This window comes from Oryctolagus cuniculus, chromosome 11 (genome assembly GCF_051225735.1).
Source record: "Oryctolagus cuniculus isolate XC-2025 breed Fujian yellow rabbit chromosome 11, ASM5122573v1, whole genome shotgun sequence".
Classification (NCBI taxonomy): Eukaryota; Metazoa; Chordata; class Mammalia; order Lagomorpha; family Leporidae; genus Oryctolagus; species Oryctolagus cuniculus.
This window is the reverse complement of record NC_142877.1, coordinates 99,556,962-99,575,385: the sequence shown is the minus strand read 5'-3', so window position 1 is coordinate 99,575,385 and position 18,424 is coordinate 99,556,962. Positions and strand designations below refer to the sequence as shown.

Below are 18,424 nucleotides of genomic sequence, written 5' to 3'. Positions count from 1 at the left end.
ATACTAAACTGATCTTCTATATATAAAGAGAATTGAAAATGAATCTTGATGTGAATGGAAGGGGAGAGGGAGCGGGAAAGGAGAGGGTTGCGGGTGGGAGGGAAGTTATGGGGGGAAAGCCATTGTAATCCATAAGCTGTACTTTGGAAATTTATATTCATTAAATAAAAGTTAAAAAAATGATCCTAAAGACAAAAAAAAAAGAAAAGGAGGATGTAAACATGATATTGTTGTGAGTAAAGTGGAATAAAATGACAGGGATTCTCCAAAAAAAAAAAATGGTGTCAACAAAAGTAAAAAAAAAATAATAAGTTCAGGGACTTGCCTAAGGTTTACCAGTTAGTCAGTAGCATAAATAAGACTTAAACAGAGATCTTTTAACTCCAACTTCAATGGTTTTCCTACATTACACTTTGTTTCATCCAAAAAACTAGTTAAATTCCTAGCATGCCAATAGTTATTGTACAATAAGTATTAAAAAGATAAACATTAAATTCATACATACAGAATTTCTTGAAGAGATGGAATTTTCTGTGTAATCCTGTCCTCCTTTCTTTTTTAAAAGTTTTGACTCCTGGAGAAGTTTAAGTATGGAAAATACTATTGCAGCACTAAAAAAGAGAATTCAAATTAAAAATTATTAATATTATACTTCTGACAATTATATATTTCCTGTGTATGTTCCACATCCTCAACCATCCCCAACACTGTTAGGTGCCCCTTACACATGCCCACATAGCCCTAATTATGCAGAGTACTTATCACACCTCCCTTGCTTTAGTCAAATGATTCAACTTTTGTCTGAGTTGGTTCAAGTGGGGATTCTATTATTTGCAACCAAAACATCCTAACAAATACAAGAAAGTTTAACAATTTTACACTTATTACCATAATAAATATGCCTCATTTTCTTCTATTATTTTATACTTTCTGTGCTTATTCCTTTTTACTTTATGTTTTTTGCTATAGGACAATTTTGCTTTTATATTCCACATTGATTTGTAAACTATAGCTTCCGGGTAAAGCCAGCACCTGCAGTGCCAGCATCCCATATGCTGGGAGCAGCCAGTTCGAGTCCTGGCTGCTCCACTTCTGATCCAGTTCTCTGCTGAATGTCCTAGGAAAGCACTGGAAGATGGCTCAAGTCCTTGGTGCCCTGTATCCATATTGGAGACCTGAAAGAAACTCCTGACTCCTGATTGACCTAGCTCTGGCTACTGTGGCTATTTGGGGAGTGAACCAGCAGATGGAAGACCTCTCTCTTTCTCTGGCTCTCTCTGTAACTCAGTCTTTCAAATAATTAATAAAATAAACCTTTAAAAATTGTTTACAATAACAGACATAAGCATTCTTAAAAAAAGTCTAAGAGCAGTAATTTATGATGTCTGCAATAACACACTTCATTAAAATTAACCCATTTTTAAAAACATAATTTTTCAACTTTATTAAGTATAAAATGAAATAATGTTTTTTGAGTCCCAAAATGTAACATGAAGAATTTACTACTCTTTTATTCCCTTTCTCATATTCATATCTGTTTGGTTACTGTAGTTTGGGATATGTTTCCTATGTTAAAGTTTATGATTATCATTAATTCTATCAGCTTTTTCAGGAATCAGTTCTGACATCCATATCCACTTAATACAAATTTGCCTTTGTTCAGACTTAGTACAAACAATTCCAGTGCCTACTACCAGCCATTTTTACAGAACTTTTTCATATCTGAGTTCTTAATTATGAGTTATCTCCTATCAGCTGGAGTAGTTCTTCAAGTCCCCACACAGATTGGGACACCTGCTCAGATTTCTGGATGGTGCCACACCCCCTAACTCGTTAAGTCCTTAGTAGAGGTGGAAGGCCACATCTTCTTTCCTCTTCTTTCCTGGAGCACTGCTGCTCCGTGCTGGGGGTACAGTGGACAGAGATTATCCCTTTTTCTTAGTCCATCTTCATCTGGGGCTACCATTTTTTTAGAAAAAGAAATCCCTTCTTCCTGTGAAAGTTTTATCACCCAAGGTTTTCAGTACTAGTAAAGCTTTGTATTTTTCTGACTTCATGAGTCCTTTATGATTTTCAATGGAAAGTTAGAAGAGAAATAAACATGAAATATTATCCTGATGGTATCTCCAAGCAGAAACCTGCTTGGAGTGCTCACTTTAATTTGTAAGGGGATTGTTCGGGGAAGTATGGTCTGCGAAGTGTTGGTATTCAAAGATAGTGAGATCATTAAGAGGTGGAGCCCACTGCAAGGTGATTGGGCCCTGGAGGCATTGCCCTTGGAAGGGATTAAGCAGTTCTTATGGGACTCTGGTTAGTCCTGCAAGAGTGAATTGTTACGAAAGAGCAGGCCTGGGCTCCCTGCTCCCCAGCTTCCTGTCTCACCAGGCAATCTCTCCCTCTTGCTCATGCTCCTGACATGACATGATCCATCACAATGTGACACAGCTAGGAGAACTTCACCAGAGCTGGTGCTAGGCAGTTTGGACTTCCAGCTTCCAAAACCATGAGTTAAATATACTTCTTTTATTGAAAAGCTATACCCAGCCTCAGGTATTTCATTACAGCAACAGAAAATGGACTAAAAAAAGGAATACTTTTTCCATGTATTTATATACTAGCTACAATTTCCACTTTTGGATTAACTATTTGTGGTATTTGATCATTCATCAATAGTGTGTTTATAAATTTTATCAGTAACTTTACATGAAAATATGAACTATTTGCCATTTTTTACATATGTAGTTTTGTTTTTCTGTGTCATGGCTATAAGCTTGCTGTTATATTCATAAAATTAAAATATTTTATGCATTAAATCAGTTGACATTTTTCTTTAGAATGAGTTCTGATTTTATAAATCAGGCCCATTCTAGAAATTCAATTAATAATATTTTCTTCCATTTTAAAAAAGTTTTAAAGATGTATTTATTTATTTGAGAGGCAGAGTTACAGACAGTGAGAGGGAGAGACAGAGAAGTCTTCCATCTGCTAGTTCACTCCCCAGTTGGCCACAACGACTGGAGCTGTACCAATCCAAAGCCAGGAGCCAGTATCTTCTTCCAGGTCTCCCACACAGGTGCAGCGGCCCAAGTGCTTGGGCCATCTTCTGCTGCTTTCCCAGAACAGAGCAAAGAACTGGATTGGAAGAGAAGCTGCTAGACTCAAACCAGAGCCCATATGGGATGCCAGTGCCAGAGGCAAATAATTAACCTACTGTGCCACAGTGCCAGTCCCAAAAAAGTTTTAATTCATTTGGGAAAATCTAAGTATTAAGAAATTCATACAGTGAAGGTAGAGAGTTAAAATCTCACCTTTGCTGTTTATCAACTACATGATCTTGGGAACCCCAATAATCAACCCCAAACAGGAATGTTGGGCATAACAGTGCAGAATTCATGAAACAGGACAACCTTTAGGACCAAATGAAGGTTTTGTTATTTCATTTGTTTGAAAATATGTAATGAGAAACTACTTGGGCAAGAAATAAATTTAGGGGCTATGGACACAGCAGTACAACAAAATGCCCTGCCCTAAAAAGTGTGACATTCCATTCTGAGTGGGGTGTGCTTAGCAAATCGGAGTACCTGGCAAACAGACGGCACACGATGCATGCTAGCTACCATCATTATTAGTGTACTGAGTTGGCCAGGGGAGATAAGGGATACCAAGCTGATATTTTTTCAGCATCCCAATCTTTTAGAAATTACTGAATTTTAAAACCCAAAGATTTTACCAAGTCATTAAAATAGTGAATGTATTTGTAGACTATATTGTAAGGTACTGTTTGTGATTTTCCAAACAAACTACTTTTTATTTAAACTAAAACTAAAACAAACCAACAAAAAACAAGCAAGATGGTACAGTTATTGTGGTGCCGTGTGTTAAGCTGCAGTTTGCAATGCAAGCATGCTATATCAGAGTGCCAATTCAAGTTCAGGCTACGCTGCTTTCAATCCAGCTTCCTGCTAATGTTCCTGGGAAAGCAGCAGAAGATGGTCCAAATATTTGGGCCCCTGCTACACACATGGAAGACGAAGATGGAAGTCCTGGCTCCTAGTCTCAGCCTGACTCAGATCTGGCCGTTGCAGCCAACTGAGGAGTGAACCAGGGGATGGAACATCTCTCCCTCTCTGTCTCTCTGTCCTTTCAAATAAGTAAAAAGATAAATAAATAAATAAACAAATCTTTTTTTTAAAAAAAGCAAAAAAAAAGCCATAATAAAAATAATGCAGATTCAGTGTGTACACAAGAATGAAGTTTCCTCTCTCCTAGCCAGCCTCCCTCAAGGCTACACACATTTCTGAGGCACTTCATTACTGACAGCTTCAGATACTGGGATGTCATGACTACTAGAAGATTCTGGAAGAAAATGGTGCCAATTCCTTTCTTTTGATTCTGAAGTACAAATTCTTATTTCAAGAGTATAAAAAATAATTTTGCTAACCCAGAAATGTAATGTATAAAATATAGGACACACCAGTATGGTCTGTTTCACCTGGTACTGCTTAGTTGCTATCTTAACCCATTTTCTGTTGCATCACAAAATGTCTGAGCCAGGGTAAGACATAAAAGTTACAGGGAGCAGGGAAGTCCAACAGCATGGAGACAGCTTCTGGAGAGGACCTGACACCGCACCATAGCATGGATGAAGGAGTCACATGGTCAGACAAAGCAAGCTTGCTGGGGTCCCTCTTCCTCTTCCTACAAGCCACCCTCCTGACCTCATGCCATCCTAATTCTCTCTCAAAAGCTTTACCTCCAAATACCATTAGCATTTGCCTTTTGAGATTACATTTCTAATACATGGATTCTGGGAGATAAACATTCAAACCCTAGCAGTTATACAATGGAACGTTTGTAATTTCTCTACTACACTAGACAAACAGAAAGATGGGAAGTTTATTCACCGTCCCAGTCTAAAATCCCAGAGGAAGGAAGTTTCATGATGAGCCAAAATTAAAAGGCTCAAATGTTTTCCCATTTCAACAATCAATTAGAGAACAAAAAGAAACACTTATTTTTCTGAGATGGGATTCTAAAAGAGAGAGGCAGCCCTAAAAAAAAAAAAAAAAAAAAAAGTAGGAATGCAGTGTGAATAACTTTGATGCCATTTATTTCTTATTAACATTCATGACAAAAATGGTCAGTTTGTTCTCATAAAAATCCATGCAGCTCACTCTACCTGTCACCCTAGGGAATGTGCCTTTCAATTTCCTTGACACATAATTTTATTAGAAGTATCATGAAATGTCAAGCTAGCCATCATTTGGAAAAGGGACTGTCCAACATTCTCAGCAGTGCCCACACAGAAGCTCGTGGGGGGTAAAGTTCACGAAAGAAAAACTCATTCACCTTGACAGTAGGCTTCCCCCAAATGACAACTCTGCTCCAAAAAGGCAGTAACATCAAAGTTTTTGCAGGTTTTATCCCAAGGGCCAGGTACATGTATTTAAAATAGGAGTGATTCTGATACATTGCACAGTATTTGCATATGTCTATCTGGTCTTCAAATTAAAGTTCTATTATGACAGTACTTTCTGTGACCATTTTATAATTTTTAGTTTCTCATTTCCTTCATATTCTTTCAAAAAAGAAATCGCATCTCTCCTCCATAGCAAAAGAGTATAAGACACATAGAGAGCCAGGGAGAGAATGATGGTAATTGACAAAAACCTATTTTCTAAGGCTGCTATTGCTCTCTGAGATATAGTTTGGAAGAAAAAAAAAGTTCTATGGAAAATCATAAATTAAAAGTTTCTTCTTTCAGACTTAAGTGGAAAGATATGGTACCTTATTATGCTAAGCCTGTTGTATTATCAATAAACCACCATTGTACTTACAGCTCAAAGATGGCTCTCATGTGAAAATACACCAAGCCAGTGGGTCTCAAGCTTTTTTATCTAAACACCCTCTATACCCCTAAAACTCATTGAGAATCTCCAAAGAGCTCCATCATTTACTATATTAGAAATTGAATGGAGAAATGCTTAACTTCCTCAATATCTATTTTAAAATTAATGAGCCCATTTTTTGTTAACATAAATAGTATATATTTATGCAAAACAACTGTTTCTCCCCCCAAAATAAGAATGTCATTTTTTTCTTTAAGGTCTGGCTTATTAAGAGACAATCTGCTTAATAACAACTTATCATGTCTGCTTCTACATTCAGTCTTTTTTTTTTTTTTTTTTTTGACAGGCAGAGTGGTCAGTGAGAGAGAGAGACAGAGAGAAAGGTCTTCCTTTGCCATTGGTTCGTTCACCCTCCAATGGCCACCATGGCCTGCACGCTGTGGCCGGCGCACCGCAACTATCCGATGGCAGGAGCCAGGTACTTATCCTGGTCTCCCATGGGGTGCAAGGCCCAAGCACTTGGGCCATCCTCCACTGCACTCCCTGGCCACAGCAGAGAGCTGGCCTGGAAGAGGAGCAACCAGGACAGAATCCGGCGCCCTGACCGGGACTGGAACCTGGTGTGCCGGAGCCGCAAGGCGGAGGATTAGCCTAGTGAGCCGCGGCGGCGCCGGCCTACATTCAGTCTTATGACATTTTGACTGAAGTACATGAAGACTAGGCCTCACACAATCATTGGAAATGAGAGAAGAATTTTAACAGCCTCTTCAAATAACCATGGATGATCTTCTTTGATACTGCATCAAAAGGTGACAATGTATAGATTCTTGAAAGTTTGTTGCAATGTGGAATATAATGCTACACATTGACAAACTTTTTCTATGCTGTTATATTAAAAATGTGTCAGTGTATGTTGTTAACTGGGATTCTGTAACATCATTCAGGGGTCACATGGAAAATATTACCTCCGTGAGTTATGCAAACTCCCTGAATGCTAAAACATTTCATTGCACAATATTTTTAAAATTACAGTAGCTAATATTAACACCAATCTCATCAGAAAAAAAAATTTAAAGATAGAAAACTGTCAAGTTTTTGATGGCAAATACAAATTGTACAAAATTCTAATCTTCCTCTAAAAGTTCAAATTTTATCATTGGCAATAAATACTGTTAGTTCTTTTCCTAGAAGAGGCATGCTCATTTTTCTAAAGAAAATGTCCTACCAAATACAAGTCTGAATAGCCAGAATCTGTCAGTTGTTTTCTCAAATAAAATGAAAAAAAAATGCATATTGTTCACCTCTCAGTTCAAGCATATATATGTTCTTCCTCAAGACAACCACCAGTTTTGACATGCAGCAGAAGTGCTTGGGTATAGTTCCCATTACTCCCAGAGAATACAAAAAATACATAAGGAGGCTTCAAATTTTCATGGGAACAAAATGGAATTAAAAGGTAATGTAAGGACAGGCATTTGGCCTATTGGTTAAAATATCAGTGGTTAAGCAACCTTCATGAGATGCCTATATTGCATATGGGACTACCTGGGTTCAAGTCCCAGCTCTGGTTCCCAGTTCCAGCTTCCCTCTAAAGAAAACCCTGGGCGGAAACAGATTATGGCTCCCACACATCCCTACCACCCACACAACAGATCTGGATTGAGTTCCTAGCTCCCAGCTTCAGCGCATCCACAGCCCCACTCTTTGCAGGCATTTAGGGAGTGAACCAGTGGATGGGCACTCTCTCTTTCCCTCTAGTTCTTTTTTTTTTTTTTTTTTTTTTTTTTTTTTTTTTTTTTTTTTTTGACAGGCAGAGTGGACAGTGAGAGAGAGAGAGAGAGAGACAGAGAGAAAGGTCTTCCTTTGCCATTGGTTCACCCTAAAATGGCCGCTGCGGCCGGCGCACCGCCGATCCGATGGCAGGAGCCAGGTACTTCTCCTGGTCTCCCATGGGGTGCAGAGCCCAAGGACTGGGCCATCCTCCACTGCTCTCCCTGGCCACAGCAGAGAGCTGGCCTGGAAGAGGGGCAACCAGGACAGAATCTGGCACCCCGACCAGGACTAGAACCCGGTGTGCCAGCGCCTCAAGGTGGAGGATTAGCCTAGTGAGCCGCGGCGCTGGCCCCCTCTAGTTCTAAAAAAGAAGAAAGAGAGAGAGAGAGAAAGAAAGGAGGGAGGGAGGGAGGGAGGGAGGGAGGAGGAAAAAAAAGAAAGAAAAGAAACCGTGAATCCTCCATTAACTTTTTGAGACCACCTACTACATGCAAAGATGAAGATGTGTAAATACAAGTTTCTATTGCTTCATCAAGGGCATTCTTCAATGAAGCTGGCTTTTATGTTTTTAATTACAAGTGTGCAGGGTTATCACGTATGCCAAGATTAGTTTGTTGCCATTATTTTGATTGATGATGAGGCACCAGAAGCTTTTCCTTGTTGCTTGTGCAGCATCAGCACAAATACCACAGTGAAGAAAGCCAACCATGTCTTAGTTTCATTATAAAAATTCTTCTAACCTCATGGGAGTTCTTACTGCCCCCTCCCCGGCAGAAAGGGTCTCAGAAACATCCCCCAAAATCTGCAGACTCCATTCTGAGAAAAACTACTCCAAATAGATTTATGGATTTTCACTTACTGCTTAGAAACCATAAAGTTTATAAGTCCCCCAAACCCCACACTAATACAAAATCAGACTTAAATATGGTGGTGGAGTCTGGTTTTGTATTAACGTGGAATTTGCTTATTCAAGGGGTAGTCTTCAGTCCATGTGCGGAACACACACACATCTAGAAGGCATAAAAAAGTGAATGGTCACATACTGAGGATTCCAGGAAGAGCTGGACCAGGCTCCCAAATAGGTTGGAAATGCCTTGAGAGGAAGGGAAAAGGGGACAGGCTTGGGTTCATCATGGGCGGTGGGTGGTACTGGAATGCAGGCTCCCACAGGCCAGCACCTACATGATGTGCATGTCCCACCAGCATCGAAAGAAGGGGCTTTATCTGTCTGGAAGAGGAAGTGGTGCTGCCTAAAAGCTGTCAGCCCTTGAACATCAAAATGGAATCACCCTCTTTGCTAGAAACACCCAATTCAAAATTAATTCCTCTGCCTCCTCCCCCTACCTCTACTCCTGATATTTTTATAGCACTTCGCACTTTTGGCCACAGTACATAATTTACTTACTTCTTATAGTTCATTGTCAGCCCGTTTATTATTTATTAGAACACAAACACGATTGTGTGGGCAAGATTTTTGCTTGTATTCTTATAGATTTTATTGACACATTACATACTTAAGTACTGGGACAGTGATACATTTCAAGAGCTTAGAACAGTGTGTAGCATATTGTATGTGCTCAAAATTATTGTTTGAATGAATTCTTGAATGGTAACAGAATATTGTGCATTACTAAACCAATCATTATGAACATGTCAGAGGACCTCATGATAGAAGTGCTTATTAAAAATGATATGAGAAACTCTTGAAATTATTTCCATATTATTAAACAAGAAAAAAATCACCATATAGTTTATTTTCTGCTACTCAATTATTTATACATCTTGGAGCATATGGATACAATAACTATATTCTATTTGTTTTTGTATCATCAGTGCCTAGATCAGAGCCTGGCAGTGAAGTGGTTAACAGATACTGGTTGAGCAAATAAATACATCAATGAACAAATTAACTGAAAAATCTCATTCTAACAATTGCTGCACATTTAATCAGCTACCTAAAAAAGTTTCTTAAGTAGTTCAGCACAAAATAGTTCATGAGATGTTACTTTCTCACAAAAGAGTTTGTCTTTAATATTTGCATTCTGTGTTTAAGGGGATAAAATACTCAATAGGTTTTATTAGCCAAAAACTATAAGAAAGTTGCGGCTTAGTGGGTTAAGCCACTGCCTGCAACACCAGCATCCCATATTGGAGTGCAGGCTTGAGTCTCGGCTGTTCTACTTCTGATCCAGCTCTCTGCTAATTAACTTGGGAAAGCAGTGAAAGATGGCCCAAGTATTGGGCCCCTGACACCTCATGGGGAAACCCTGATGAAGTTCCTGCCTTCTGGCTTCAGCCTGGTCCAGCTCTGACTGAAGCAGCCATTTGAGGAGTGAAATAGAAGACATAAAATCTCTTTCTCTCTGTCTTTCCCTTTCTCTGTGTCACTCTTCCTTTTAAATAAATAAAATAAATATTTTTTAAAAAGCTATATGGAGGGGCCAGCACTGTGGGGTAGTAAGTAAAGTCTCTGACTACAGTGGCAGCATTCCATATGGGCACCATTCAAGTCCTAGCTGTTCTTTTTTTTTTTTTTTAAAGAATTATTTTATTTATTTGAAAGAGTTACAGAGAGAGGTCTCCATCTGCTGGTTCACTCCCCAGATGGCCACAACGGCCGGAGCTGCGCCGATCCTAAAGACAGGAGCCAAGAGCTTCTTCCTGGTCTCCCATGCAGGTGCAGGGGCCCAAGGACTTGGACCATCTTTTACTGCTTTCCCAGTTCATAGCAGAGAGCTGGATCAGAAGAGGAGCAGCTGGGACTAGAACCAGCACCCATATGGGATGGTGGCACTTCAGGCCAGGGCTTTAACCTGCTGTGCCACAGTGCCAGCCCCATGGTTATTCTATGTCTGATCTAGCTCCCTGCTAATGTGTCTGGGAAAGCAGCAGAAGATGGCCTAAGTACTTGGGCCCCTGAACCTACATGGGCTTTGGCCTGGTTCATCCCTGAGCATTGTGGCCACTTGGAGAGTAAACCAGTGGATGGAAGATCTCTCTCTCTCTCTCTCTCTCTCTCCCTTTCTCTCCCTTTCCCTCTCATCTCTTCCCCCTCTCTCTCTCCCTTTCTCTCTCTCTGCCTCTGCCTTTCTGTAATTCTTTCAAATAAATAAATGTTTTTTTTAAAAAACAGTCATATGGAATTTAGGCTTGGTCTTTTTAAAAATAAGTTAATAGGGATACCAAAGCACTGTCAATTTATTCATTCCATATACAACATAAAGCATCCTAACAATGGGCCTTAATAGAGTAATTACTTTGCAAAGAGTTGTAATTTTACATGTTATAATGTACAAAAATCCTGAATGATAAAAAGCAAATACACTCTACACAGATAGGCTTTTCTAAAACTTGCACAAAATTTTATTATATGTATTTAACAAATTAAGGTGCGGCAGAAACTCTCCTTGCATGCACACCTATCCTGGGCAGAGGAGGCTCACCTGTATGCTGCTCGGTGTCTCTGCAGGGCAACTGCCGCCAGCTGGAGCCTGGCCGCCACCACGATCTCCAGTTCCCCGGCTGAACACTGGGAGAGGTTCTTGCGGCCTGCTTGCTCCATTTCTGACACCAGCAAATTGAGCCTGTCTTCAGCTTCATTCAGTAGAATTGCCTGAAGAAAAAAATCCCACACAATCATGCAAGTTCAGAAACACTACGAATAATGTCTCGGGCTTATTTATCAAATTTGTTCATGTACTGAAAAGTCACAATGAATGGGAGACCAGAAAAGAATTCTGCCCTAATCATCAAAGAAAATTCAGGGGACAGGAAAAAGGCAACAGAAAACAAAATGGAAAGCAATAGCCAGGGTAAGCATGTGCACACAGAAGGCATTCTTTATGGTGTAGATGTCCAGTGCTCTTTACTTGTAGTCGTTTAGTTCTACAACATTTGCCACAAACACTGATACGTGAATACTGAGCTGTTGCTTCTAGGAGAAATACAGAGATAGGTTCCCGCAAACCTCCAGTCACAATATTTTCATCAACTGATCAGCACCTTACCTTATTCAATGTGCGGTCATATTTAAGGACACATTATGTAAGACTGATTCATTAGCCTTATATACACAGCCAGCAGCACTATAACTCATGCCTGAAGAAAGCATATCTGACATACACATTTTCTCCATAAGGCACATCACAGCTTGTCAACACTCTGCTTGGGGACATTTAAAATCATGAAATCACAACAAAAATATACCAAAATGTGGAAGTTACAGTCCCGGTTGAGCATCCCAAATTTGAAAACCTGGAACCCAAAATGCTCTCCACTTAAGAATTCAGAGGATTTCAGATTTCAGATTTTTAGATTAAGGATTCAACCAGTACAGTCTATGTAAATATTCTTAAATCCAAAAAACTACAAAATCTGAAACACTTCTGGTCCCAAACATTTTATATAAGGGATCCTCAACTTCTACTAAACGGCCATGAAATGGGCACTTGCATACAAAACCTGAAACAAAAATCAGACTGTTGCTTTTAGAATGCACATGTTGGGCAACTCTAATTTTCCTATGCTTAAGTCTATAAATGACCCCAAAAAAAAAAAGTCAAGAGTATTGACTTTGAGCTTATAAATAAATTTTAGTGGGTAGGCAAATTAACAAACAAAAGCCATGAATAATGAGGACCCACTGTATTTCAAGAAAACAATGGTCACCTAACTATTAACATGAAGATAATGAGACTTTTACAGTAGCTAATCAATAGTAAACAGCAACCTATCATGGCAGAAGATGAAAGAACCAACCAATCATTTGAGCAACAGGTTTGTAAAACACTTATTTGTACAGAGAAGTGAATATTATATAAATACCATAATGAGTCACATAAGAATGTTTCCATAAACTACAGCCCACATATACGATGGTGGACCCATAAGATTATATTGCCAGATGACGTCATAAACATCTTACTTTGTGTAAGAAGTCTCCTAATGATGCATTTCTCAGAGTGTGTCCCTGTCACTAAATGACACACGACTGTACTAGGACAATTTAGCACTAGGGTTAAGAACACAGATATCTGGGCCGGCGCCGCGGCTCACTAGGCTAATCCTCCACCTGTGGCGCCGGCACCCCGGGTTCTAGTCCCAGTTGGGGCATCAATTCTGTCCAGGTTGCTCCTCTTCCAGCCCAGCTCTCTGCTGTGGCCCAGGAAGGCAGTGAAGGATGGCCCAAGTGCTTGGGCCCTGCACCCACATGGGAGACCGGGGGGAAGCACCTGGCTTTGGATCTGCGCAGCACGCCGGCCATAGTGGCCATTTTGGGGGAGTGAACCAACGGAAGGAAGACCTTTCTCTCTGTCTCTCTCACTGTCGAACTCTGCCTGTCAAAAAATAAGTAAATAAATAAAGAACACAGATATCTGAACCAAAAAGACACAGCTCTTACTCCCAGATTGTTATTTTACTACTTGCATGATGTTAGTGAATTGCATATAGTGAGTAAGTGTTGATTTTCTCATAATTCAACATGGCATAATTAAAAAATGATTAATATCTATACCATAGAGTTGTGAAAACTAAATAACCATGAAAAATGCCTGTCATGTAGTAAGCCACTGAATAAATGGTAGCTGCTGTTGTCGCTGTTGTCATCATTATAATTATTAGGAAGTGAGAAACAGGGCATGGAATGCTCAAATCCCATAAAACAATAAATCATCATTTTGGTAGCTGCTAAATTGGGTTTCAAAAGCAGAGCCTGACACTGGGTATCTACTTTTCTCATGGGGAGTAGACTCCACTTGTAGCCTCAATCCATGTTGAGTAAACGAAAAAAAACAAACAGCTACTTGATCTCCCTAGAACAAGCATAATCCCAGCAGTGGGCCTGCCAAAGCTTAGTACATTTTGGTCACTGTGATTTGAAAAAAATCCATACTTACCTTTAGTGTGCTAAGAGTCAACTCATCTTTAATTTTCGTAAGTTGACAAGATGAGCCTCCATCCTCCCTTGAAGATAACTCTGTAAAGACACAAACAACATTTTGAAAGGACAAAAGATAACTGTTAAAACATTAATTGTAGTTTTTAAAACCCATCAACCACGAAGAAATTATCCATTAACATATTAACAAACAGCAACCATGATGATCATTAGAAATAGATTCCTATATCAAAAAGTCCCCAAATACCATATTAGAGGATTGAGGTTGATTCTTAAACCAGAAAATTCTGCGAGGACCTTTTCCATAACTAACAGTGTTGTGCAGGTTATCAGCTGCTCAAAGTATGCTTAGTCATGCAGATTTCAATAAGATATTACATCAGGTCTGCTGATATGCACAAGCTTCTCATTCTAACAGCAGAGAAGAAACCATCTGAAATAGCAAATTCCACAATGCTGAATATCTATTTCATAATCACACCTAGAGTCTGAAACCTGACTTACACCATCTGAAGCAGGGAAAAGTCAAAGAATTGAGGTCACGGTCTTTACCTGCTTTAGTCAACCTGGCTTTTAGACTACAGGAGAAAGAAAATAACCACAAATCATTTGACTAGAAAATACTGCAAAAAATACACATCTAAAGAAATGAAGTTTGTCAGATGGGAAGGAGAATGTAGAACAACATGGAACTGAATGCCTCTAACTTTGTCTCCTTTTGCAACCCCAACCTACCCAGCCAGTCTCCTGAATCAGGAAGCTCTCTATATTTAGGCATCAGCTGAGGACGAACCTGGGCTTTTGGACAGGGCCAGTAGGAAAAAGTGAGAAAGAGAGACAAAACAGAGAAAGTAAATGCCTGGATATAGGTTATGGACGAATTCTGGAATGAGTATTAGAAACATCAGAGATTCAAGGTAGAGTTTGAACCACAAAAATGCATGGATCTAAGTATGATAAATTTGCATGGGTCCGACATGAGTTTTCCTGTCAAAGAGCTGGACAGGAAAGCCATCCAGAGGCATCCACCAGGTTTTCACTGTTACTCTGCCCTGCCCTCCTCCTACTCCTCCTTGTCTAGCTTTAGTACTTATTCCATCATTGTAATCCCTCCCTTGCCAACATCATCAATGCCCTCTCTACCTCTCCTTTATAACACCTGCTTGGTGAAACACCAAGCACCACTAAATCTAACTCTCTGCCTAACCCACATTTATATCCTTGAATTTTAATGTGGCTGGGGAAAGAACCATGCCAACTTTTCTCACTTTAAATTCACACCAGGAAGCCAAAAATGCCCTCAGAGCTGTCCTGCAGTCCTGTTTCAATTCCCTAGTCCATCTGTCCATCTATTCTCCCAGGTGGCTACTTCATCCATCCCTTCTTCCCCTTAAATTTCCCTCATTCACACTCTAAGTTGATATTCTTGTCTTCCATTCCAATGAAGACAGAAGACATTAGCAAATGACTTACACAAATTCTCACATCTGTTCACTCATTGGCAAGTGAACCAATACTACATATCCTTGACATTTCAACTTGTCATATGGATGAACTTCATGCCCCATGTAGGGCCAAACCCTCCACTTGTGCACTACTTCTTACCCCATCTTGCTACTTAGGGTCATCATGTCAGATATCCCCCCACTATGCCTGCACCATCATTTTCTCCACACTTCTACTGAATCATCCCCAACAACAGGGAGACAGCTACTTCTTCAGTTCTAAAAAAACTTCTTCTGTGGCCTTTAACAGCCTCCTGCTTGATTTCCTCACTTCATGGAAAAACACCTCAGGGATTATATCCATTCACTCCAAGTCTTCTTTGCCCATTCTGCTTTGATCCCATCTAAGTAAATGCTGATTCAATAACATGTATCTTCTATATTCTCCAATGAAATACTTTTTGGTAAGTCCAACCTCCACCTTACTTCATCTACTGACTCAATCGAATCAACTGACCAGTCTGTCAACAACTGGTTCACTCATCCCTTTTCAGCCTCCTTAGCAGATTCTTCCTCATTTATTTGACCTTTTCCTAGTGGTGATCCCAAACATTTACTTGTTTCTTCTCTTCTCTGCCCACACTCACTCCCCTGGAATTGATCCGCTTTCTTAAACATTTACAAGACCACCTAGGGATAACAATTTGGAAACATTTGTCCAGAATGAACCTCTCTCCTAAAATCCAGAATCATACATCAAACCAGCTATTCTTTTCTTTCACTCAGATGTGTAAGTGGAATCTCAAAGTGAACTCTTGGTCTTCCTCTTCCAAATCTTTCTGAATCTACTTTTTTTTTTTTTTTTTTTTTTTTTTTTTTGACAGGCAGAGTGGACAGTGAGAGAGAGAGACAGAGAGAAAGGTCTTCCTTTGCCATTGGTTCACCCTCCAATGGCCGCCGCGGCCGGTGCGCTGCAGCCGGCGCACCGTGCTGATCCGATGGCAGGAACCAGGTACTTCTCCTGGTCTCCCATGGGGTGCAGGGCCCAAGCACTTGGGCCATTCTCCACTGTACTCCCTGGCCACAGCAGAGAGCTGGTCTGGGCAACCGCGACAGAATCTGGCGCCCCAACCGGGACTAGAACCCTGTGTGCCGGCGCTGCAAGGCGGAGGATTAGCCTAGTGAGCTGTGGCGCCGGCTTGAATCTACTTTCAAGATATACCCAGAATCTAGCTACTTCTGATCACCCTCACTGCTCTATCACTGTGGAGGTCATTATAAGCTAATACTTAAATTATTTAATAGCCAAATTCTCTACCTTGACCTTCAAAGCCTTCCACAATCAGTCCATTATCTGACTTAATCTCCTACAACTTTCACTTTCATTCATTTTGCTCTAATCAAAATGGGCTTTGGCTGTTCCTCAAGCAGGGGAGATGCAGCCCTATCTCAGAGTTGATTTGCATTTGCTGTTCCCTTTATCTGGAATGCTCTTTTATCACAAACTCACAAGATCTTATAACCATACTGAATATATCCTCCATTTTTCTTTTCACATTCCAACTTCGTGCTTGGGCTCAGAATGTTTCTTTAAGCAGATGGAGATCTAAAAACTTCTGAAGCTGACTGCAGGGAGAGGACTAGAAAAGCAGACCTCAAATAAGGCAGGGACTCACCTCCACCAGCCAAACAGCAGCCACATTTGATATCAAAGAAGCTTCCACTCAAGTGGCCTCAGCTCAGACCCTAGAGTCTGTTTGACTACCTGCCCCAATTTCCCATTTTCCATTATAAGTTCTCTGCCTAATTTGCAAACTGGGGAGAGCATATTTGGGACCAAAGAGTATGCTCTTCCCTCAAGTGGTCCCTTCAATAACCCTGTTTCCTCTCCTCTCTGGGTAAGTTGGCTGTCCAGAGTCAAGCAGCACAGAGAAAATTTTAACCAGTAAGTCTTCTCCCTGAAACAGTGCTTTGAATGCTGGATACTGTCAGGCCTCAGTCTTCTAGCCTCCCTCCCTCAGCTTAAGTCACATCCCAAGGTGATGGGATGGCCAGCATTGTCTCAAAGGATTTCGGGTAAGAGAATCCCAGGAGATCTAGGTAGGGGAATTCCAGATCTTGAATAGAAAGTAACTACCACCTGCATATACCCTCTAGACTGACTGAACCCCCCCAAAAAATTCCTTGAAGACTAGTGCATTGCTGACTAATCAGGAACTTGAACACAAGCTGACTATGGAACTAGACCAAATAACCACTGTGACTTCCAACCAGTCCCTTATCATCTGGCCAGAGGCTACTATGCAGCTGACCCCATCCTTTGTTCTTATTCCTGCATCCCCCTTCCTTGTACTCATCTTAAAAACCCCAAAGTACCCTGATTTGGGGGGATAGTAATTCTCTTCTCATCTATCAATAGATTAAACTTTCTCTTTCCTATACTCTCAAATTTTTCCGTGTTATTTTAATTTGGCACCATGAACAGGGACAGAGCTTGTGGTAACATCCACTCTCCTTTTTTAAACTTTTGTCCAAATTTCATCCTATTAGGAAGGCTTTTTCTTTTCAACAATATTTTAAATTATAATCCACTCCTATATTCTCTAACCTTTTTATACTGTCTAAAACACTTGTTATCAGGTAACCCATAATGCAATTATTCATTTGATTTATTGTCTTCTTGCTGTCAGAATAATATGTTTCAAGACAGTATTTCTAAATTAACTATTTTAATGACAAAGGAAGCCAGGGAAATCTGGTCCAGAATAGAGAACCAAGAATCATATGTGAGAATTTATTATGCAATGAACTTCTTATTTCAGCTGGGAAAGGATGGAATTTTTAAAAATGGATGGTAATGATACAACTGTCTATTCATATAAACTTCCAAATGATATATCATCTTATGGAAAATGTCTAAAGTAGGGCTGAAATGTAATCAGTAAGGATAAGCAAAAATTGAGAGAGGGAAGAAGGGAGGAAAGTACGGTTATTCTTCTTAGAATTGTATTTATGGAATACAAGAAACCTGTTCTCTTTATATTACTGCAAATTTTTAAAAGGAAATAATAAATGTGTGGGTAAATAGAAACAAATATCAAATATAAAATAAAAAGTATAAACTGTTTAAATAGGTTAACAAAAAAAGATAAAAACTAAAACCTGAATCAATTAAATATTTTAAGAACAAGGAGATGATCAAGGCAAAGTGACCTTAAAAGGTAAAAATACTAATTAGCCTTAAATTTTGAGTCAAATATGACATATCAATTCCATTCCTAGATATGCAGAAACTGTAACACATAAGCACTTAGAGACATGTACAAGTATGCTTCTAGTAATTTTTTCTTAGTTAAAACACTGGAAAACATCTTGAATGATTATTAGTACAATAAATAATTGTAAAATGTAATATTCTGTGGCAGTGAAAATTAATAAATTATGATTATAAACATAAA

At 39.6% G+C, this 18,424-nt stretch overlaps 1 protein-coding gene across 6 annotated transcripts in view; it reads right to left on the bottom strand.

The window, feature by feature from the left end:
- CFAP54 (cilia and flagella associated protein 54) overlaps positions 1-18,424 on the bottom strand; it is a 372,444-nt gene that overhangs the window by 134,941 nt on the left and 219,079 nt on the right. For all 6 annotated transcript variants that reach the window (XR_016216950.1, XM_008256922.5, XM_089308813.1 and 3 more), the window contains 3 exons: positions 13,520-13,599; positions 11,066-11,235; positions 506-611 (listed from right to left, as the gene is read on the bottom strand). Coding sequence is in view for 5 of the 6 variants with exons in the window: in XM_008256922.5 (XP_008255144.5) it covers positions 506-611; positions 11,066-11,235; positions 13,520-13,599 (356 nt within the window). In the remaining variant the exon portion in view is untranslated. The remainder of the gene's footprint in view (positions 1-505; positions 612-11,065; positions 11,236-13,519; positions 13,600-18,424) is intronic.